Raw genomic sequence first — 24597 nt, 5'->3', positions numbered from 1 at the left:
GCTTTTCTCTGTGTTTGTTGTTAAGTTTCAATTTTTGCAGAATATATATGTTAGCTATTAGGCAGATTGTTTTTACTAATGGTTTTACGCCGAGGGGAATGAGAGTCAACATTACTGTGGTTGAGAGATGACAATTTTTGCATGATGATTGTCAGCTGAAGACCCAATCCGGGTGCAAGATGGGGGATTTTCCATGTATGCCAGTGTGGTGATGTCCTCTCCTGTTGCATATGCTTTGTTCCAGGGTCAGTTTCTGAGAACCCAAGACCTGTCTAAACATCTGTTTTTCAGACAGCTTGATTGAAGGCCAGAAAGAACCCTGGTCATTCAAGGGTGCTTGAAATGAGCCTTAATAGCTTCCAGGCCTCAAGAAATCTCTGTGCTGCTGCCAGAGTTATCTGCAAAGGAGGGGGAAGAGCAGGCCTCGACTTTATGTGACTAAATTATCCACCATCTGTAGCAAAGCTGTTGCCACATGGCTGTGTAAGAAAATGGGAGGCCCTGAACTAGGACAAGTTGGTTTGGGAATCACAGAAGAGGTGGGAGAGGCTTAAGGAAGAACATGCAGATACAGTATTTCTTCAGAAGGTTTATTTTCAATTTTGTGCACTTAGGAAAATAAAATTAATCGACCTGTGGGGAAGAGAAGAATGTGAACTATTTTAGAGACTGCACAGATTTATAGCTTTTATTTATATTCCCTTTGTTTAAACTTTGATCAAGTGGTACTTCATTGGGGTTTGTAGTAAGCATCAGGTTTAGCTTTTTACTGCTCAGAAATTACAGCTTTCAATGTTTTTAGCAGTTGTTTTCCAGGTAAATAGCCTGTGTTTTTGCTACAGCAGTTCTTAAAATTATAAGAAAATAGGATTATGTTTATTCTATTATAACCAAAATGTGGTTTAAAAATGAATTTTCAGCTATCTTTGTGTTCTGTTCTGCTTTTACCCTGCTATCCTCAGAGAAAAGTGTGCATTTTTACGATGTATCTCACTTGCCCCCTTGAGAAGATGCCGTTATTTTTGGACTGTTTCCCTTCTGCAAAGACATGGGCTTTATTTTGTTTTATTTTATTTTGATAGTTTCAAGTCAGTTAGTTACCACTAAAAATTTAGACTTTCTAATATGATTGATATGTTAGCGTTTTGTGGTTCTTCCTCAGCAATTTGCAAAAACTGAAAAAAAAAAATAAACCCAAACCCCAGCAACTATGTCTCTAAGGCCCTGGAATGTAATAATCTCATGCACAAGAGCAGATGAGGGTCTGGCTGGCTGGGTTGCAGTTTCACAGGACTTGGTGTCCTGGTGGTCAACAAACTGAAGGAGACTCCAGGATCAATGTGCGATAAAGGTCAAAAACATTGAGCAGCATTGGAGTGCTCCTGAAAGCTCCCAACACACTGGTCTTGGCAAACTGATTTTTTGCTTTACTTAGAGAAGTTGTTTATTTTCATCAGACACACTTACAAGCTGTCATGGTTCTTTAGTAGTTTGCCAAAATAAAGTTTAAAAAGGAGTATCAGTAATATTTTTAACCTTTTCTAGAGTGTTTTAAAATAGCTGGGTAACAGAACAAATGGAGAGTGTAGGTAATTGTTGAAGGCTTTGGATCTAATCTTTGAAACCAAGCCATAAGTCTACAAGTAGCCATCTAATTTCTTATGGCAAGCTTATCAGAAGGTACTGTTAGACATTCAAATTTTAACCTTTTCATTAGATACTGATGATCAAAATATTAGTTGTGGGACGCAATATAAGATACGGGAGGAAACTATAGTTGCACAGAGACGCTGGGGAGTCTCCATCCTTGGAGATATCCTGCAGCTGTCTGGACATGGTACTGGTCAGCTGGTGGTGCTGATGGCCCTGCTTTAGCTGGGGTTTGGTCCTGGTGACCTCCACTCATGCCTTCCATCCTCAGTTAGTGTTTGTGCCATTTGATCACAAATGTGCTTTGCAGGATTTGATCAGGTTACTCTCAGATCTGTGGTTATAAATGCATTATAAAATCAGTGTAGTTGTATTACTCAGTGGCAAATCATAATTTTGAGTTCTGTAGTTGTAGCTGTAGTCTTCTTGTTTTTGATGTCTGAATAAAAGTATTCCCTTTGAAAAGCAGGATTTTCTATGGGGTGGTTAGTGCTTCTCTTACACTGTCTTAAACTACTATTTTCTGACATTTCCTTAATGATGTAATCATACAGAGTTTCATAAAAAGACTACTTCTGTTGCTTCAGGTGTTCCCCCTTCTCACTCTGAGTTTTCATGCATAGCTGTAATAATCATTAATGTAATATCCTCACTTGAGAAATGGCCAGAGGATCCAAGTTGTGGCAGATAAAATGGGTTTGATCTCAGTTCTCACTGCTCCAAGACATGAGAAATCTCTTCTGTCTTGAGCTGTTCTTCTTGTGTGATCTGTCTGATCTATTCTGTTGCTGCCAGTGATCTCAGGAAGATACTTTCTTTCCTGGTAAATGTTGGCAAAGGCAGAAACACTTGCCTTGTGTTAGGTCAACAGTATCTAAATTGTTACTGAGTTTAATTACTGCTTTAGGAACCTGGTTACATTGTGAAAACCTGGTTACATATTGTGCCTTTTTTCAGGACTTGTTGGAGATCTCCCGAACTATGGTTACAGAAGACTTAATGTGATACATAAGTAATTACATTAAATTCATTTGTGTTGAAGTTTCATTGTTAAATGATACTGGGTAGGATTTTCTTAGTAGAGAAATTATGAAATGATCATGCCTTTTTAAGCTATACTAAGGTAGTATTTGAGTGGTGTTGGCTAACAATGGATAGTGTTCTCATCTTTTTTTGTTTTTTAGATGCCAGTAAACTCTTAGAACTGCCCTTTTCATCAAGTCAAAATACAAAAATATGTTTTTAAGTAAAGCCTTTGAATTGTCTAACCTTTGATATTTAGGGTTTTTTACCAATATTGTGGCAGGGCAGCATTTCATGGTAATCCAAGAGAGAAGTAGAGTCAGCAATAGCACTCGAGAAAAATTAATTTCAAAAGCAACCCAAAACATTTGGTATATTTTACTCTGTGTACTTAGCTTTTCCTTTTCTTGAAGCATGTGTAAAGAATTAGACAACTGTACCAAAATCTAATTTTAATTTACTGAAATTGTATAATAGTCAAAAAGGGTGCTGATAAGTGTTGAACGTTTCAAACATTGATCTTAAAAGCATTACTGAAGTTTATGTAGGATTGGACTTCCTTCACATTTAGATAGAAGTTCAAGCTAATAGCTTGATAACCCCTGTATAAACTTAATGGAACATTGTTATATTCTTCTTTCTTTAATTTTTAATGAACAATTTCCTTTCAAAATTGCATTAACTGCAGAAGTCTAGTGTATAACATGAAGACCTTTATTGTCCTTTTAGCTTTGGAACTCATTTAGACACCCAGAAGCAATATTAAGATTTTCCTGTCATTTAGCTTGTTATTTTTACACTCCTTGGTCTTAATGTCCTGCAAATATGTTCTCTCTGAATCAGTGATGAAGAACGCTACAGATACAGAGACTATGCAGAAAGGGGCTACGACCGCCATAGGACAAGTAGAGAGAAAGAAGACAGACACAGAGACAGGAGACACAGAGAGAAAGAAGAGACTCGACACAAGTCATCTCGAAGGTTGGATTTTTTTTTTTTTTAATAGGATACGAAAGACTTGCCCAATTTAAAAAAAAAAAAAAAAAGAGTTAACTTTTAAAAGAACCCCAAACAAACAGGAGTTTTTTGGAAAGACTGTAAACACTTAAATGTGCAACTTGGACCAAGTCTGCCTTATAAAACGTGGACAGACAGAAAGCAATACTGACCCTGTGTAACCTAGTACTGAATGATGTATGTGACAGCCAGTATGTGAACAGAAATTAGGACTTTGGGGAAAGAATGGTAAAAAGGGTGAGGCAGAAAAAGGTGGAATGAAACTGACATTCAGCAGCATGAACAGAAGTCAACAGTCATTCTCAGTAAGTAAAATAACCCTCACAGTCACTTGATAGAAATTTTTCTACATGATCCATTCTAAGTTAGACATAAAAGTTAAGTTGAGAAAATGGGGTCAACAAAAATGTCGAATTATTGAGAAATGCCAATAGGTACATGACATTGTTAGAAGTATTGCTATTAGAATATGGGTTACAAATGTGAAAAATCATTCCATTTTACCCACAAAAAGTACAGGATGGGTAGATGTATGTTCCATTCCAGGAAAAATTCGGTTGCGCGCTGACATCCAAGTACTCTGAGTTGGAATGGGAGCGGGTGCCAGCTTTCAAATATTAATGCAGAAGCTGTTTTTTTGGTACTTTTTAATTAAATAGGGACTGAAGTGTCAAGTGTTTGAGGCATGTTTTCTCTCTATTTAGTAACAGCAGACGTCGTCACGACAGTGAAGAAGGGGATAGCCACAGACGGCACAAACACAAGAAGTCCAAAAGAAGCAAAGAAGGAAAAGAAGCCAGTGGTGAACCTGCTCCTGAACAGGAAAACACTGAAGCTGCCCCTGTGGAATAGGCTTGTGTGATTTTTGCCTACTTGCATATATATTAGTGCCAGAAATAGATTACTATAAATCTTGTTATTTTTCTGGGAATTATAATAATTTGCTCTTAATCTTGTTCTCTTAGTTTGAAATCAAAGGTTACTTGGGTTTTTTTTTGAAAATAAAAGGACGAATTTTTCATGTTAAGATTCTTGGACTGACTTTGTCTTTTAAGAAACAGTGAAAAACATCTTACAGCTAGAAGCTTATGCTCTTACAATATAAGTAGGGCTTAAATTCTTTGTATTAAAATGTCTCCTTTTTTCATAAGCCAACGGGAAGGTCATTCTTATACTGACTTTAGAAACTGTGCATTCATTTTATTATATACCAACATCTGGAACACTGTGGGTTTAGCTTTTGGAGTCATATTTGGAAAGGTCATCCTTTACTACAGGGACAGGAACTGCAGACTCTTCAGAAACCTTGTAATAATGTGAAGCAAAAAAAATTAGGGAAAGTGGGAAAGGTGCCGATTGTTAGTTGAATGGAACACTGAATGTGGTGATGATACACTTGGTAATTATGTCTGGTTTGTGTGGGTGCACGAGGATGAATTAAGCTGGATAATCGTCCCTACTGCTTTTCAGTGGCTTAAGAGAGAGTTCATTTTAGTCTTTGTTCTAGGGGAACAGCTGTCCTTAACATGATAAAGATTAACAAACATATCCTCTTCCCACTGTAAGCTTGTGAGATAAAAACAAGACTGTGGAACACAAGTAATTTGCAGAGAAAGACAAAGCACTATTTTAAGAGACATTTAAGACCATCATCACTTTCAGATTTACTTCATGCAGAACAGTATCAAGTGTGATTGATAAGGCAGTTATACAAAAATTGTACTGCTATTCAGAAGACTTGATGGCATTAGTAGGGTGCAGTGTACTTCTTTAAAAGTAATATTCTATATAAAAATCCCAGATTAAATAAAATTAATCAAAACAAACCAGGGAAACGAGGTAATTTGGTTTTGGATGAAAATAATGTCTGTACAAGTACACATTTACAATTATTTTTAATTATTTTAGAAATTTCATTCACAGTTTTACAGACTAACAAACAGTACTTGAAAGTCTTGAAAATACCAGCTTCATGCTGACCATGAAAAGGTACACATAATCAAAGTGCTATTAATGTGATAAAAACCTTCACCTGATTATTGCAACTAGAAAAATTGCAAGAAATATTTCCATAAGTTATTCAAGGTTTCCTTTTTGTAAATCAAAATAAAGTGGATGAGCAGAAGCTGTTGCTCCTTAAATTTTGTTATAATTATATGCATTAAATAGATATATAGATATGTATAAAAAAACCAACAAAAAACCCTTAAGAACACAGGGAAGGAAGGACTGAAGTCTGTACCTTGGATCCTTCTGAGGTGATTTTCTGACGGGTGTCACTGCTTTGCCTAAACTTGACTTTTCTTGACATGCAGGTTGAAATTTCACAAACCTTTTCTTTATAAATACATACTTGACCCCCAAAAAAAGCAAAGACTGATGTTCCTTTTTTTTTATTTTTTCCCCATTTAAGTTACTTGTCATACTCTCCGTGAAGACTTGTTTTATAAAAAAGTGCCAGGCCAGGACACGATTGTGAGAGTAATTTTTCCTTTTAGTTCTTTGAGCATCCTTGCCAAGCAGGCATGCATCATTCCTGATGTGTTCCTGCCATTGACAGCAAGGAGGATGTCACCGCATCTGAAAAAAACAATTGCAAGACAACAATTAAACAAGGTGACTTCTTCTCTTAAATGACTGCAAATGCCAAAGCACGATCTTAAGGTGGTGGGAAGGGGTAGAAATGAGTATTATGGTTCATTCTCTGGCTAACTACCATTCATGAATAAGGGAATAAAGCATGTGAAATTACATCACTTGTTTGGATTTCTTACAAATTTATAATTAATTAGACGTATTTGAAAGAAAACATGATACAGTTCTCTCAGATGGGAATCATCATCACTGAATTGTACAAGGGCTTCAGTTGAAGGGACTTCAAAGATAATCTAGTTCCAACCCCCTTTCTTTGGGCAGGGACACTTTCTACTAGACCAGGTTGCTCAAAGCCCCAGACAACCTATCCTCCAATATGGAGGAGGCACCCACAACTTCTCTGGGAAACTTGTTTTTATGCCTCACCACCCTCACATTAGATAATTTCTTTTTAATATCTGGTCTAAACCTTCTGTCTTTCAGTTTAAAGCCATGCCCCATTGTCCTCACAATACATGCCCTTGTAAACAAGTCCTTTTCCAGCTTTCTTGTAGGCCCTCTTTATATATTAGAAATGATCTGTGCTCCGAACAAATTTACCTTTTAAGCCTTGTTAATTATGTAAGCTTGTGCCATGACTGTGCATTTACTCTCTTCAATTGAGTTGGTGTTTGCAGGGAAGGCTTTTGGTTGGGGTGTTTAGAACTGGGTATGTGGGAAATCTCTGTGCTGGCATGCTTTGTACCACCCCAGAGATCAAATTGACTCATCTTTTAACTTATTCACCTACTAGTAGATTGCTAGACATCTGAAAACATTCTGCTATGAGGGCAGACCTGTTAAACTTCAGGATATTTAACATCCTGTTTCCAGATCTCCCACAGTTAGTTTGTATCAATGAGTCCTTCCCCTTTCCCCCTCACTGGCTTAATGAAGACATGCTTTTTTAAAAATCTCTACAAGTTAACTGGAAGACAAACTTAAATGCTACTTTTTTTAGATAGTTATCATTACCTAATTCTGCCATCATTATATGCTGGTGTTCCCCCAACAATGGATTTGATAAAGAATGGTTTGTTCCCAGTATGTTCTTCATAACCTCCTACGATGCTGAAGCCAAGACTTCCAGATGTATTTCTTCGTAATACAATTTCTTTGCAGCTGTACAAATATCTGAAATAAACCAGTTTAATTAAATGTCTTACAGTTAACTTCAGATTCTGATGCACCACTAATGATGAATCTGCCTTTTCATGCACCCATAGAGTGTTTTTAAGAGTCAAAATAGCACCATAGTTCCACTGTATTAAGCACCTACACTTCTGTTTCTGTAGTACTGCTTTTTACCTAATCCACAACCAGTTATCCCAAAAGTAAAATTATTAGGTAATCTTGGGCTTAAGTGTAAAATAAGTTTTTTTATAGGATAGAAAGCTATGCAAATGATCTAGCTGGTGTGATGGAGAAAAGCGCTTAAGACTGGATTTAATGTTTGTAAATCATCAATTCAAAAAACACTGTTTCATCTACCTTGTACAGCCCAATGACTTGTTTATCTTCCAGATATGAGCCTGTATATGCTTGACTATGTCAAAATGGTCAGGCCTTTGTTACTGTGGTGCATGTAAAGTGAAATAATTTTAAGGCCAATAGAATTAATTACAAAAATGACACAAAAATGACACAAAAATGACACAAATTACAAAAAAGACACAAAGACAGGTATTGGTGGAATTAGGGATCCTGAGCTTGTTGAGTAATGTGATAAGTCACAGCATGAAAGATGAGAGAAACTTAACCATGCGAGTCAGTGCTTTGGAGTACTGAGTCTGCCCTCAAGAAGATAGCTTGTCCTCACTGTAATGATTAACACAAGATTTTATGGTAAGAGTGCTGAAATCTGCTTCTCCCTCCATTTGTCTTTTGAATGTATTTTATGATATGTATGTTATGCTCAGTCAAAGCTTAGGTTCCAAAACTAGGAATAAGGGAAAACAAGAATAGAATTATTGGACTCTTAAATGTTGCCTATTGCTCTGAGTACATTCATTTCTGTTTCCTTTTTTTTTTAAACAAAATAAATTCCATTAGTTACAGAGTGAGTGATAGAAATTTCTGTCCATAGTACTTAACCCACTCATTAGTGGTGTACCCAGGAATGACTGAAATTACTGAATGACTGAAAATACATTTGCTACTCCCAATCTTAAAATATAGACTGACCTACAGCAGGCAACTGTTACAAGCTCTATTCAGAGACTTTTTAGGTTTCTAAGAAGCACCTGACACTTCCATAGAAGGATAAATAGCCTTTATCTTAAAGATTGATATGCCTAGTGTTTTAAAAATTGTATTTGTCAAATAATGCATTTGCTGTCTTTCACAGCAGTAATACTAGATTAGTCCCCCAGGACCTACAAATATTCACCTGCTGCCAGGATGGTAGGTATGTAAAACTTGCACAAGAACTCACTGGCTGCTAATGTAAGAAACAGGTGACATTTTCTTCTTTCCTCAGCAGCCAGGCATTATTACTTTAGCATCTGTGGAGTTCTTCAATGTGCAAAATCACTTAAACCCTCTATGTTTAATGGTACTTATCAAGGTCATGACCAAGCAATGCCAGGATTCAGCCATTAGTGCCATAATTCAGTGGTAATTTTGGGGCAGGGGTCTCTGCTGCCCAGTGCTACACATCACTGCCTTAAGGAGCACATTCCTGAAACAGAAAGGTAATCAGCTAAATCCTAATGCCATAAAAAAGCAGTAGACAAACAGGTAAAGATAGGAGGAGAACAGGCATTGAAGCCAAACATGGCTTATGTGCATTCTATACATGCAGTCTATAAGGTTAGTAGTTGCATTGTCTCCATCAGTCCACAAAGTATAAATATGTATTTGCTAAGTGTATGATGAGTTTAAATAAAATAGACACCGCATAATAACACTAGAATTGTTCTCTCTGCCAGAGCAGAGAAAACATGGGAACCAAGGAACACCACTGTCCTGCCTCCAAGCCCGTGCTTTTGCCTTACCTAAGGGACTGGCTGTAGCCTGCTGTGACAATAAAGCAATGGAGACATGGAAGTCAGGAGAAGAGGTGCTGGTGTGATGCTCAGCTTGTGAAAAGGGGGTTCCCCAAAGTGTTTATAAATTTGTCCCCTTTGGTTCCCAATACCCAAACTGGTAATTAAATGTTTTAAGTTCTACAAGCCAAGTCTGTTTTGGCCACAACAGTAATGAGTCAGTGATGTCCCTGTCGTTTGACCCATAAGTTTACTTGCTCTTCCTCTTTTCTCTCATCCTGCTGTGGGTGGTGCTGCAGGCAGGTCCAACCCATCACAACAGCCATAGCTAGAGACTGACTCTTGACAGAATAGAGTGTCTAGGATGTGTCTAGGAGCGTCTAGGATGCCTTTAACCTGATATTTTCTTATCTCCATCCCACGGGATAGAGGTATAAGCATGGCAGTGCATCATCCATCAGCTGTTTGTCAGTGCTGTCAGAAATGTGAAGAGGATGCTGGCAGGCAAAGCTGAGCTGTGTAATGCAGCTACTGCCTGCTCTGAACAGTTCAGTGCCTAAATACAGATGCCTGCTCTGCCTAAGCAAAGAGCAGCCCAAAGGGAGTCCATTCATGTAGGTCTGCTTAATCATAAAGACAAGCTAGAAAGTACCACAGAGAGAAAAGAAAACCATGCAAAGATGCTTAGTGTGTTTGAATAGATTATACTTCTGTGGTAATCAAAGCCCCAGTTTTAACCCAGTCAAACTTCCACAACCCACTGAACTGCAACCAGTCTGAGAACCATCTCCTGCCTTGGAAGAGAGCAGCTCACAGTCTTCTGCCTCTGTCTGTAAATACTCCAGAAGATAAGGATAGGGTATAATTTATGTGTGAACCTGCCTCCCATACAAGATTTGGGGATTTACAGTGTCTAGCCACAGGGTCATATCCTAAGAAATATTACAACGGAGCATCAGTTACTGATGCATGAGGAATTTAAAAGTGCCAGTTTTCAAGCAGTTAAATGTACAGTTCCCAGCTGATTTTCATGAAGCACAAGTAGCCTTATGCTCTAGGAATGAAAACGAGCCCAACTGCAGGAGGACTTCAGCAATAACAACTCCCTCCTCCCACCCCACTACAGTACCCAAATGGCAGCAAAGTAATATTTGAGAATTGCTTCCATCAGAGTCCTACAGCCTGGATTGAGTTACTTTGGGGGTGTTTCTGTCCTAATTTCATGTTTTATGTCTTGTTCTACCCCAGGAGTTGCAGAATGACTTTGGCCACCTCCTGTCTTTCCCATCTCATTTTGCAGATGAAGAAAGGCAATTGTGCGAAGTATTAATGTTTGTAAATGTTATGACAGGGTGATCTAAAAAGTATTTTAGGCACTAGCTGAGTGAAGGAAATGTGAGCAGAGCAAAGAAAAGAGAGCAGGAAAACAAGCAAGAGTAAAAGCAGCATCACGGAGCTGGGGAAATGCTTTTTTGCCAGCTGTTCCCTGTTACTTCCTTTGTGCATGCTTCACAATAACATGTCCCTCTACCAATAAAGGAGATCTGTCTTTCTAAACAACAAACAATTAAATTAGCTACCCTGAAATAAATCTTCGAGCGAGAATGCTTAAGGTCCTGCATCACTGTTTCCTCCCAGCCCGCAGCCCCTCCGCTTGCATGCAGGCCAAGTTTTGACAGATGTCAGATGCACATGTGCACGTATTTTATAACCACCACATATTGAATCAGACTACAGAAAGAACAGAGGAGCTGTTTATGTATTATTAAACCATACAAACGTGAAAAAAAACAATTCTAAGATCAAGGAAAGGACCAAAATTTGAGTAAGATCCCAAATGTTAAATTAGCAAGATGGCTTTTCCAAGTCTTTGAGCTTGAGTGCAAGGGATCAGATGACTTGATTCTGCTGCTACCAACTGCATCCAGAAAAATGGTATAATTCCCTAACTCTTAATATTTGTGTCCCTTGTCTGTACCCATCTCTGTAATATGCATGCAGTCCCTGGGAAAGGGGAGAGTTCTGTTCTAGTATGGAAAATCAGGCATTTACAGTAAGCTGCTTTCAATAACTATTAATTTTAGCCCGTTTCCCATTTCATTGGTCATGGACAGAAGTCTGTAGACATGCTCTAGTATTTAGTTCAACTCAGCACATTTTATGGGGCCATTCACAAGATTTTCCTCAAAATTTCAAGGATTTGGAAGACAGAAGGAAAGACTCTACTGTCCCCTCAGTTTCCTGAGCCTGAACATCCCACTATAAGTCAGGAAGTCAGGCTGCCTCTGAACACCCCACCTTGCTTGCTGTGAACAGATACACACACTGCACTTTCAGGGTTTGTCTAGAGCCACATTTTTCCCTTCTTAAAATAATTTAAATAATCTACTATCCAGCCTCAACTTTTTTAAACCATGCCTCTTTCTGGCCCACCAGTTTAACCATGTTTTCTCTTTGTTCAGTTTGTCTTACATAAGTGTGCCCCTTCCTGCCCATCTTCCCAAGTACCTTCCATGATCCTGCATAATCATGATTTTAACATTTCTACTTTTCCGTTAGCTGTGCCAAACATTCTTAGACTTGCATATCTTGGAGCAGTCCCTCTAGTAAATGGTTTTATTTAAAGTAGATGATTCTTCAACATTTTGCCCCATAACTCCACATCAGGCACTATTTCCAGGATGGACCTGTTGGACACCTATTTAGACAGAATATAATTTTCTCTAGTAGTCTGGAAAATGTCATGAGACTGCTGACAATATCTTGGGATCTAGTGAGATGTGATCCTTGCCAAAAGCAAAAAGAAAGTCAGATAGAGAAAGGTTAACTGCTCAACCTGGAGCACAATGAGTTAACATGACACACATCCGAGTGAGAGAACTTGCTGAAGGACTTCCAGATGGCTGATATGGACCCTGGAGAATCAGAACAATAAGTGGGTGAACACTCATGCTGGGGAAGACTGAAGGATCTGCTAATATCTAGTGAGCCATCCCAAACCTGATCCTCTTGTGCCCCTACTCAGCCAATCAGCTGCTAATAGGAATACAGTGCACCTTTGTTACTGTCACATCCAAAGCGTGCTGGTCCCCATCCCAGGCGCTACTCTGATGTTGGGAGCAGCATCCCTGCTCAGCATACCAATCTGCCCATGGCTCTTTGAAGGAGAAGGGCCATGCTGTGTGCTGTGCTCAGCCTCGCAGCTGGGGATGGAGTTACAATGAACTCCTGTCTTCAGCCTTGCTGACACTGGGGTTGATTTTCCTTCAGACCAAAAGGCTTGGAATGCGTTCACACATGCAGCCTTCAGAGCAGGAAGGACAGAGTGAGCTCAGAAACTGCTTTTAAAATGGGAAAACCATTTTTTTCCCCAAACTGCAAAGCAGAACTGTCTGATGTGAACTCTGGGTGCAAGCCTGTAGTACCATGGAGCTCTGCTCTTTATCTCCCCTATCATGCTAACGTAGTGGAAACTTCAGGCAGCTGTGAGCAGATGATGATGACCAGGCAGCTCAGGTTTTCTACAGAGCCCAGTGAAGGTGGCATAGACAGGTTGCAATTATTTCAGTCCCTCTAGCAACGGATGGTGATAGAAGGCAAGACTCAGCACTGCAGATTGCAGCATCTATAAGGCCTCTAGTCTGTTGCTGTCTGTTTACTGAGAGCATTACCCATGCTCTAGTGCCTTCACCATGCTGCTGGTCAAGCTCAGGAGTGCAGAAAAAGTCAGCAGGAGTGAGGACCTCCCTGGGCCTGCCTGTCTCCATAGAGACTGGGTGAGAAAAGTTTATCATTGCCTGGGGTAGCAAGTTAAGGGTCATCCATTTAATGCTTTTCTTTCACAAGTATAAAGACATAGGCCTCTCCACTGAAGGAGGAACCTTTTGCCTATTGTGGAACCTTTTGTGGGTGACAGACACACAGCCTGCCTTCTGCTCTTGCAGTGCTTCAGCACGTTATACAGTTATTAGCATCAGACCAAGCCCCGAAAAATATCTGGCCCTCAGCAGACCTTGCTGAGAGGTGAATGAGCTCAAAATGGCTCCAGCTAGAAAGAGGGAAACTTGTTATGCAAGAGTAGGAAATGGAGTCCTGAAACTGTGCCTAAAGAAAAGCCCACCTGTTCTACAGGCTATCTTTCCATGACCTCCTATAAAAGAGAGACACTGAACTGCTGCCAGCATTAGGAGTACAGTCAAGAGGAACTTATAAGCTAAATTCTTCATTCCTTAAACCCAAATATCAGCTTCAACTCTGTGATCCCAGCTTTGCATACTCACAGACTCACAATGTGTCCTCATTTAATACTTTATGGAATGTCGTGGAGGCTGTAGGTATTAAACCATGCATGTTGAGAGCTTAGTGACATGCGATGTGGCTGTTATTATCCTTACTGAAATGACAACACAGCTGCTTCCTGTGTATGACAAATGGACTTCTTTCAGTCGGGGGTGAGGTTAAAAGAGGTGATTTGGAGATACTGGCCAACTGCAGGAACTTTGTAACATCTGGGTAAAGTCAAACAATTCAGCTGGATTTGGCTAAGGAGAAGAGCTGTGCAGCTTGAGTGTTGCAGGAGGGGTATCTCTGCCTTCTGCAGGGTGGTCGAGCCTAGACTCCAGTTCAGCAAGTTCCTGTATCACTGCAAGATTTTCCTTTCACTCCCCAAGTGTCAGATAGGTTTTCAAGATTGAAACAATTCAGGATCCTATGCTCCCTTGCTAGGGGAACTGTGTGTCTATTTTACCATGTACACGTACCCATTTAGAAAAGGGAGGTATTTAGAGTCAAGTCAGTGACAGAACCTGGTTTTAATAAAGATGTCAGTGCAATGAATCAAGCCAAAAGAAAGAATTGCCAGAAAACACAAATCTTTCCTCCCACTCCCCCTCAGCAAGAGGTTGCAATCTGTGGACTTACCGTGGCAGCCCCAGCCACATAACCCAGGACGGTGACCACTCGCTGCTCTCAGAGGTGGCCTGTGTGTCCTCAGGGGGTGGCAGGTGACCCCGTTCCTCCTGGGCTTCACATGCTCTCATCTCCAGGGCTTTGAGTACCACTGAGGAGTTGGTGTTCTTCAGCAGGGCAACAGCCTCACTGCGGCTGACTCCTGTCAGATCAATGCCGTTCACATTCAGGAGGATGTCACCTGAGACCAAAAAAAGGATGATAAAAACCCTGCAAGTGCTTCCAGGATCCTCTCCCTACCTCCACAAACAAGCAAGTCAAAGCCATGGTCAAGAACTGGCTGTCTGATGAGGCGTTGTTAATCCTATCGTTTAACATGGATATGAAGCATATGCTAGTAAACATGCCACAGACATGAGGGAAAGGTCTAGATTCCTGTACACAGAACCATTGCATGGCTGGACAGAGGATTTGGTCCTGGTTTCTTTCCACATCATGTCCTGCATCTGGAGCTGAACAAACAGATGGGCTCCTGCTGTACCTAGAAGCTTTGGTATGGGTGCCTAGTACTGGTCCAGGTCTCTAGAGTCCACTTCCAGCTAACAACTTTTGTACTCAGCCTGAGCTGGAAACCTGACAGCTCAAAGATGTTTTTCTCCCAGCTCTCCCTAAGCTGAGGACTGCATTCCAACTGGCTCTTCCTAGTTTACTTTGTGGAATAATGTGTTATTATTTTCATATTAATGCCTGTTTGAATGGCCCCAAGCCAAACCATCTTTCTGTATGCCTTATTTATAATGTAGGCACAGCAGCTTCAGAGAAAAATGCAAAGATGACCTCAATCATTACAGGGAGAACAATAAAGACATCACTAATGTCATGCAAGCAGCCACAGTGCCAAATGCTCTGCTACCCTCCACAGCAGGCTCCCCCTCCAGGACTTTCCTGGGTGCCCTCTGTGCTTGGTCTGGGTGCTTCTTCATGTAGAGATGCATCATTGGCAGCCCAGGCACTGCAATATGAGCATTAACCTCTGCTTGTGGTCTGCCCCCAATGACAAGGGCAACAGACTAGGAGCTGCTCTAAATCAGAGGCCTATGGCGCTGTTATAACTTTGCATATTCATTTGTTTCTAATTTTATCAAATTAACTAGGCTGAATTTTCCATGCTGCCTCATGATGAATATTTTTTGGAAAGTGTATCCCACTGAGAGGCAGTCATTTCCCAGCAGGAGGAAAGGGGAAACCTGCTGTTTTGCTCCTGTTGTCATGTTCTCACATGGATTTTGTTGAGCAGACACAAAGGGGAGATTCCCATGTGTGCCAATTCTAGGTGCTGAGACCCAGGCTTGTGGGGCCTGGCTGGGTTGCAGCTAATCTGCCCTATTTTTGGGTGTCTTCACTTCCCTCAAACTCAGGATTTCCCTCTAGCTTCCAGGCAATGACTGGACTGAAGGAGAACACAGGGGATGAAGGGCAGGTGAGGTGTGTCACTGCTGCATTTAGGCTGCTGAGGGATTTGCCTCTGGAAGATGTAACATCCTGAAACCTAAGTGTTTATTCTTTCTTCTGCTGTCCACCTACCCACACAAAACCAACTGATAAAATATGTTCTTCATCTTGCTCTAAAGGCTTATTCACCCAGAAGCAAAGAAACTATTAGCTTTATCACTCTGTTACATCAGGAGCCAAATGGAGTCAGGAAGCCAGTGTTTCCAGACATGATGTTGAGCCAAAGGGCACTAATGTGGCTTCATATACTATGGTGTCCTAGGTTGCAATATAGATGCATTTATTCTATTACCACCTCCACAAGCTGTTAAAGCAGGTGGGGCACTGGTTGTTATCTCCTGCTGTGACTCACCCCTGATAACAGACAATGGGCTATCAAGAACCAACTGCATAACTCATGGAATTACCTCATCCTATTGTGAGATGCTCTGCCCAGGAGGGAGGAGCCAAGCATTCCCACCTGGATATAACTTGGGCTTTGAACTGCACAAGTCAGCCCTGTTGACTGGATTCCCAGAGGAAAAGGGCTACCACTGGACCTTCAGGAGGAAACCAGACCTTCACAGGATCACTGCTTCAACCTAACTACTTCCCTTGGACTGCCACCACCACCCTGACTAACAGGGTGTCAGGTTATATCTGACTCTGTCAGTGTTTTTTCTTGTATTATTGCATTTATTTTTTTTAATTTTCCTATTAAATTATAATTCTGACTTGCAATCTCCCACTGGCTTGTTTCCAAACTAATACAGATGGGAATTCTGGTCCTGTATATTTCATTCAAATTCATGAATGCAATTTTAAATAAGCATAAAAACTACTTTAAAAACACATGAAGGTTGCACAATTAATGTATCAGACATTAGGAGATGGTGGTGCAAGCTAATTTTCCTACCATAATATTCCTGCCTCCTACTTCACAGAGATGATTACTGCTGCATATTATGCCTTTTCTGGTAGCTGACTTGAGACTGTCTAATCTGACACATCCGAAAATCTATAGGATTGCTGAAGATGTCAGAGTGTGAAGCTCTTTCACTATCCCTCAGTTTTCAAAAGAAGCCCTTGATTTAAAGCAGGCTTTCAAAATCCATCTTTTTTACCTGTTTTTATCCTGCTGTCTCTGCTGATAACTCCTCCGGGTTCCACACTTATCACATAGATAGGCAAATCCCATTCCCGGTTAGATGCTCCGCCTGCCACAGTCATCCCCAGCGACTCTGTGTGATCCTTCCGGACAGCCACCACCTTCTCATGACAGGTGACAGTGTGGAGGGTGCTCTGTGATGGAGAGAACAGCAACAACAAACAGAGTTTGTTGGGAGCATAGCGACCTCCCCGACAGCTTTGGCATTTTCTATCAAAACAAATACTCGTGGAGGGAATACCAAGGCACTTTCCAGCCACTTGCCACATTTGGCCTGATGGCTCCCTCTGGGGCTTAGGCATCTGCAGTCAGAGATACCACAAAGGTAACTGTGCTTTAATAGTAAAATCAGGCACTGCTCCCACCGAAACCAGAGCTGTGTCAGTGATAAAGCTAATAGAACCAGGTCTTTGAAATGTAAATAAGGAATTTTATTAAAAAAGAAAAGAAAGTTCTTGGTATTAATCACTAGTGGATCTCATATCTTTGACTATCAGGTTGTTCTTCTTATATTGCTGTTTGCAGTCTGAGCATCATTTGTACAGCTAGTGAGAAGTAGTCCTTTTGGGTTTAAGGAATGAAGCCATTGGGGACATATTAGAAGACATACTTCATTTGGTCTTCCAGATATCTGTGTTTCTATATAAGTTATGGGAGGAAACACACTTGAAGAATAAGTGTTTTTGTCCAGGAAAAGAGAAGGACATTTACAGTGAAGAGCCAGCAGTTTTCAGGATGCTCTTAATGCTTGTGCTTGAAGGGACACTTTGGTACAGTCATCCCTGTATTTCTGCCCCTGAATAGGAAAAGTTAAATACACACAGCTGGTCATGCAATAACTAGTGCATAAGTGAGGGTGAGACAAACCCACAGGTACCCTCAGGATGGAGAACCACTGCAATGCAAGCTCCAGCAAAACCTGTGAGCTGATTGTCATGTTTACCATGTCTTCAGCTCTTACAGAAGAGTTTGAAAGGCAAATAAAATCTGGATTTAAATGTCAAGTGCTTTGCTTTCCTTAAGTAATTCATAAGCAGTGCTCCTGTCATTAATTCCCGACAATCCCAGCCCTTCTTGCAGGAACAGCATCATCCATTCCAGGGTTACATATAATAGCATGCTTCTAAATACATTTCAAATGTATATTAAAAAACCACTTCTCATTCACAAATGTGACCTCACATTCATTATACACAAAAATAATCTGTAAAACTCATCTAAAGCCACATTAATCTCTTCTTAGAAATCTGACTTCTCACAAAGACATTTCACCTTGATTCCTGGGCCAGTGACACAGAAAGTGGAGCAGATGAGTCCACAATGTCTCCCTAAGTGACAATGATGGACAAAGGAAGATTACAGCAAGAATTTTTTTATAGGAGTAGGGCAGACCATGTCTTTGGTTTGTGGTTTTTTTTAAAGGTGTGATTGGTGGAACTAACTCCACGTCAAGATTTCTGTAATGCAACATTAACCACAAAACACAGGACCTTCTAGAAGCTTAGCAAAGGACTTCTATGTGCTTGAGCTGATGAACAGTGGCTGCCACATAGTTCCAGTAGAGAAAAAGCAAAGAGCTTAGTGGAAAGAGGAATTCTCTCAGTCTTTGGGAGAAAAACCAAACAAACACAGTTGTTTGGGCATCTTAGACCTGGTCTGTGCAGAACACAGGCTTTATGTCAGAGTAATTTGGCTTAGGGCATGCAAACAAACCTAAAAATTTCTGAAGTTTTTAAAACCTTCAGAAAATGTTCTGGTCCAGATAATTTTAACCTTTCACCTTTGTCTTTACAGTATAAATATTTTAAACACAGTAGTTCTACCTTTATGCAAATTAAAGTTAATGTTTCATCCATGTTTTTTTTCCCAAAATGTCCTTTTTCCCTTGGCAAGGAATGGCTTTCTATTGGGAAAAGGCCACTTCCTGAAACATGTGGGATAGGGGCACTACTAATTTTCACAAAATTGCAGTCTGAAATTTTGTAACAAAACATGAAATTGGGATTCTATTCATGGCTCTGAGTGACAGAGCAGTCCTGTTACTTATGCAGCATACATCATGTCTCAGACAACAAAAACACTAGAGCATTAGCTGGTTTATAATTTTTTTTTTTTTGAGGAATCAGCACAGAGATAAAGATTTCAAAGTAGTATTTGGGAAAAAATTTTCCTACTTTATTTCAATGAAGAATTTTAAAAGTACCAGTACTTGTATGCTCAACCATAATGGACCAATTTTCCTTTGAAGCTACTCTTTCCCATGCTGTTTTTTACATGGCTGCAGACAGAAAGGATTTGGGGTGACTTGACTGAGACACAGGCAGTGATGAAAGGGAAGTAAAGCCTTTTTTATAAACACACGTAGAGCTCGCTTGGAGGTATAATTGATAGCAAGTAAACCAGTTAAAAGGCAGTGTTTATCAGTGACTGCATTTCAGTGCATTCTCTTCTAAACAATTGCCCTTCTCTGTCATTTTGAAGTGACCTTCAAGGGCAGGGGAAGAAAAACATAACAGTTCATCTCCTCCTCTTTTTATTTTTTTTTCTTTTTCTGTATATTTACTGGAAAATAAATATTTACAGCAGATTATCACAACATCAAAGCCATGACACGTGTCTTGCAGGCAAAAACCGTGGCTGTATCTGTTTGGAAAATGTACTTCACCTGAAGGTTAACCTGCTCATATGGTCAGGAAACATTGTCTGCTCCAGGAACATTTTCTTTGCTTTAAGTACCACTCATTTGAAAGAAGTAAGAAAACAGTTACAATTAAAAACAAGTGTTATTTAATTAATGGCAAAGCTCCCACTGACTTCAAAGGAATTGAATTTGGCCTGTTTATGCGTTACAGCCTGGCTTTGCAACCTCAGCTGCACAAGAAAGTGTTTCTGACATCTCCTCTTTTCTGATTCCTGGCAGCAGCCAGAATAGTTTGGGCTGTGATTCCCCAGTCTCTGTACAGAGGAAAACAGAGCCACGAGACCCTGTGCAGGACCAACCTCTTGGCACACCATACACCTGGCATCACTGCCACCAGAGAAGGGCATGGTCAGAAGAGATCATCCTCCTCTTATCCAGAGCCTCGTGGGCCACAAGGCTGGTCACCACTGGGCTGCCTCCTCACACCATACAGAGGGAGGTTGGCTGTCTTGAGGCCAACAGCTTGGCCCAAAGTGGTCCTGAGCTACCACTGAAGCCAGATGGCTGCTAGAAGCTAAAGTTTATTCTCGATGCTGAATACAGCCAAGGGTTAAGAGCAGATTTTAGCCCATGTTTGCGTACGTGCTCTACAGTGAGAGCAGTCTCCTTCAAAGAGAGCATTCCTGACCTTCTAATACCACCTCCTACAGTAAGCTCAGGGGACAAACAACACCTTAAAATTAACCAGACTTCAAGGCAGCTAGCAATCCTCTATTAACCACACATAATAAAGCAATCCCACTGATGGCAGTAGGTAGCAGACTCATCAAACCACACACACGTAGGAAGCTCCCCTGACAGTGAGGTCCAGCCAACAAGCATTACCCTGGTTTTGGGCAGGAGCCTGTGCTGCATTAGGACGCTGTACAGGCCCTAGGCTTGCAAGCATTATTCCTGCACTAATGTCTATTTAAAATAAATAACGTTTTTTAAGTCTTCCAAAGCCAGCTTAAAGATCTTGAACTGCAAATTTATTCAGTTAAACCTTCAACAAAATAGCATGAAAAATTTAAATGGACACAGTCATGCCCCATAAAAGGGCAACTAACACTCCAGTAATGTTTGTATCAGACCAAAAGTCCACAGTTCCTGAAGCTCACTGCGTCTACTGGCTGTACTGATCTGCTGAGCTATTGCCAGAGCATTTCCTCTGACAGAAGCCATCCACTATGTACACACAAAGCTAAAGGGAGTTAGGAACAGCTCAAGATTTTCTTAATTCGGCTGTGATCTTTCCCGGAAAGTGCCCAAATGGTGGCAATGGACAGAAGCTCACAGCAGTACACCCACTCATGTGCTTATGTAATACTCATCTCTTGTGGCAAACTGTAAACCCCCCTAAAAGCTGTGGTCTATCCAAAAAGAGATGATTCATTAGTCTTTACAGCACTTAGTCATTAGTCTTTCAAGGACTGCTACAAAGCCAACACTGTGCCTTCAATTTCACAGCTACCCAAAATAATGTTTGACTTAACAAGAACTCCCATCTAATACCTCTTGGTACAGGAAAAGAAAATGAGGATCTCAGGCAGGAAGGAGACAAGTCATGTTCTCAAATAATCCCATGTGGTATCAATTAATCAAATCAACATGATAGAACTAGCAGGTGCTTGGAGCTTCCCTAGGAAGCATAGAGTAACAATAAAAGCTAATTGCTGTCCTACACGTATCTTCCTAAGGAAATCATTCCTTCATTTAAAAGTAATGCCTTGTAGATGCATGATTAGCTGGGCACTACTTGCTACTTGGTAGTAGCTACTGAACATTGACTCTGCTTTCTGCTTTAACTCCTGCTAATCTGTTCCCACTTAACAGGAGCTGTGTTTGCAACTTTGTGGAAAAGGAAAACTAAAAATAGGTAAATATATACTAGTATCTTTTAACACATATAACCACTGAATAATGTAGTTTTAAAAGACCTGCAAAAATGGGTATATTTTAATATTTGTAAAATCCAGAGCTAGACTTGTCTTCTGGCTAACAGCTGTGCACCTGATATTTGGTCCAGAGGTCCCTTTAAGGACACAAGTGGCTATCCATCAAGCAGGATGAATTTATGCCCTGTCTGTACACCTCCCCTGTGCACCCCTGGCACTGGTGGCCAGGGTCAAGCTTCCATGGGTTTGCCTAACTGGTGACACTGAGGGTCATAAATGTAAATTAGCCAGGATATGACTTCAAATTTAGTGAAATAAATTTAGTTCAAGGACAGGCCTTGCTGTGTCTAAAGTGCAAAGAATAACACTAAATAAACTCAGAAAACTAGTTGCATTGGTTCCTATTTTAAGACTTCATATGTCTGAGCACCAGCATCTCTCTGCCTCATGCAAAGAGCATACTGCAGGTCTAAATGCACTACACACATGCTGTGACCAGGTGAACAGGGGGAGCTGGGGGACAGTTTGCTAACCACAGCTTTATGTGAGTGAGATGGGTGCCCTGTCCCTGGCTTGGGTCAGCTGTGTTGCACAGTGCCAGCCCTTGCAGACCTCACATCACGCAAGTTCAGGGTGCTGTGAGAGCAGAACCAACATACTTTGGGTCCAAAGCTCCAAGCAGTCCTCATGCTCACAGCAGCCAGCGAGACCAGAGCTGCCGTTTTCTGCCAAACTGCCAGCAGGGTCAGGGCATGGGAATCTTAATAAATAAGGAGCAGCCCAGTAATTACCAAAATTTCCAAGTTGCTTATGGGAATCTTTCAGGCCAGTATATGAAAGTTTTTTGTCTGAAGACTTTGCTACAGAGGGAGAAATTTTAGATAAACCTTTTGTTTTTGTTGGAGTGCATTGTCCTCTGCTGGCTCACACTGCTGGTCAGATCTGTGGCCATGGCCAGGATGCTGTGTGCATGTAAGCATCTGCCCATCTGCCCCACCACTGCCCACTGCCTTCTCTTTCCCTCCCCACCCCAGGCAGAGTCAGGGCAGAACCACTGGATAAATAGTGAGCAGCACAGCTTTTGTGTTTCCATTGCCCAGTGACATGCTTTTCCTGGTGACAGAAACCAGAGATAACACCCTGGAAAACACCAGCTGCCCTCCCATTCCCCCATCCCATGGATGGCACAGAACCCACTCAATTGCCCTCACCTTGCCGGGGTTGTTTCTCTCGGCGGGACAAGGCAGGGAGCTGCCAGCACTGTAACTCCAGCCCGTCTCCTGCAGGAGGTCAGGGGTCTGCTGCCTGGTCTGCCGCGACACGATGAAGTGAACCTGCTTCTCGCTGGCCTGTGGGTGGGAGGAGGTACAGCGTGAATCCCACTGCCCCAGTGCAGCAAACCCCTGCAGCTCTGCCCCAGAGTGTTTGCGAAATGTGGGTAACACTTAAACGTTGCCTGGATTTCCCATTACTGTGGTTGCAATGACATAAAGCAGTAGCATCAGTTCAGGTCAATAAAGTTCATAAAAGTTTGCTGCCAGCTACTTAATACTTCTCTTGAAAATTTGGTGTTAACCCCAAAAATACTTTCTACATGCCCCAAATTTGGCTGGAAGCAGTGATCCATCACAGTGAGTGCTGATCAGCTTTCACCTACACCTGTGTATACAACTGCAAAGCAGTGATTTGCCTGCCATGGTAGAGACACAGACAGACAACCAGAGCTGTTACTGGCCAATGGATGGGAAACCTGAAAAAGATACAATTAATCCTGAAACATGTGTGCTTAGGTCTTGTCTGGTGAAAGTGGGGAATAAACAATGTAATTAAATCCACCTGCATGCAATGAGCATGACAAGCGTAAGGAAGCTTAAAGAAAGGGAGAAAAGGGATTTCATTCTGAGAAATAAAATCCTACTGCAGCAGAGCATGGAGAAAGAGGGTGGTCATAAGCAAGCACTCAGAGCAATGGAGTTTAGGATGGTAAGTAGCTCAAACTCTCACTCTAGGAAGAGTAGCTTCAAAAGCAATTAACCCAAGCTCAAAGCACTTCTAGGCCTTTTTGCACAATGCAGTCAAAAATACTTGTGTACCTGAGAGATGTGCAATGCTTCTACTGAGTAAATGCTTGTTTGTTATTTTTAAGGTGCTCTGTCTGTGCCTGATATTAGTGTTAATTCTGCGTACAGGTGTTTTTTTTCTGTCTTATTGAATTCTGTTTCCCTGCAAGTAAATGGCTTCATTTGCTCCTCAGTGAGGCTTATATGAATCTGTTCAAGACAACAGTGCTACAAAGATCAAGCTGAGGGGGAGTGAGGTGTTAACAGATAAATCATAAATGTCTGCCACAAGGCCAAACCAACATACTGAACTGAAATGAAGAACAGTGAAGAAATAACCTCAATGCTATACTCAGAAGATGTAGAAATGAATCCTCTAATCCCCTTCTCTCTAGGCTAAAGACCTTAGTGTTGTGCCAGGCAGGAGGAGTTCTTAAGGAGCAGTGTGCAGAAGGAGTCTTGCCTGCTTGTTCTCAGGTCATACCCAAGGAACTGCTCAGTATCCAGTGTGAAGCCCCCCACAAACACATCTAGAGGCCTGATGCCCCCAGGGCTGTAGTTGCAATGCTTGTTGGTACTGCAGCCCCGGGGGCATCAGACCTCCTGGCTCGATTGCTGGCATGGTGACATACCCTACTCACTGGGGAGAAGCTCCAAGGAAAGCTGGCGTTAAACAAGCAGCTGAAAACCAAATCCAGATCCAGTTGCACTGTTGAAATCAAATCTCCCACAGACAATTAACAGAAGCCAGAGGAAGCTTCTGGGATATTTGTTTTTATAGCTTGGTTTGCCCTTTCTGGAACTGAATTCACTAGCAGTAGCTGAGTTTAAAAAAAACTTTGGAAAAATGTCATTTTGGTTAAGAATAAGCCACCCACCTCTCCTAAAGCTCCAACTTGAAGCCTGAAATATATATGTTCAAGCCGTGCTCTTTTCAATGAAGTAAAAAAATGTGCACTTGTTTGTTGCTTTCCCAGTATCTTGGGAGATGCCATTTTTTTTACTAGAAACTCAAATCTGCACAGCTTCATAATATATCCTTCGGTGCATACACACATATTTCAGAATAACTTTCAAGACA

At 41.1% G+C, this 24597-nt stretch overlaps 2 protein-coding genes across 10 annotated transcripts in view; one reads left to right on the top strand and one right to left on the bottom strand.

Annotated features, from left to right (window-relative positions):
- Nucleotides 1-4717, top strand: part of FIP1L1 (factor interacting with PAPOLA and CPSF1) — a 38476-nt gene extending 33759 nt beyond the window's left edge. For all 7 annotated transcript variants that reach the window (XM_085058957.1, XM_085058961.1, XM_085058956.1 and 4 more), the window contains 2 exons: nucleotides 3517-3654; nucleotides 4395-4717. In XM_085058957.1, the coding sequence (XP_084915083.1) occupies nucleotides 3517-3654; nucleotides 4395-4542 (286 nt within the window). In that variant the 3' untranslated portion in view covers nucleotides 4543-4717. The remainder of the gene's footprint in view (nucleotides 1-3516; nucleotides 3655-4394) is intronic.
- An 851-nt stretch (nucleotides 4718-5568) lies between these two features.
- Nucleotides 5569-24597, bottom strand: part of LNX1 (ligand of numb-protein X 1) — a 109954-nt gene continuing 90925 nt past the window's right edge. For all 3 annotated transcript variants that reach the window (XM_085058953.1, XM_085058954.1, XM_085058955.1), the window contains 5 exons: nucleotides 22668-22805; nucleotides 16835-17012; nucleotides 14232-14460; nucleotides 7300-7458; nucleotides 5569-6270 (listed from right to left, as the gene is read on the bottom strand). In XM_085058953.1, coding sequence (XP_084915079.1) covers nucleotides 6135-6270; nucleotides 7300-7458; nucleotides 14232-14460; nucleotides 16835-17012; nucleotides 22668-22805 — 840 coding nt within the window. In that variant the 3' untranslated portion in view covers nucleotides 5569-6134. The remainder of the gene's footprint in view (nucleotides 6271-7299; nucleotides 7459-14231; nucleotides 14461-16834; nucleotides 17013-22667; nucleotides 22806-24597) is intronic.

Source organism: Lichenostomus cassidix, chromosome 4 (assembly GCF_008360975.1).
Source record: "Lichenostomus cassidix isolate B80296 chromosome 4, HeHo_3.0, whole genome shotgun sequence".
NCBI classification, from domain to species: domain Eukaryota; kingdom Metazoa; phylum Chordata; class Aves; order Passeriformes; family Meliphagidae; genus Lichenostomus; species Lichenostomus cassidix.
Note: the sequence above shows the minus strand (reverse complement) of the source record. Positions and strands in the feature narration are given on the sequence as shown.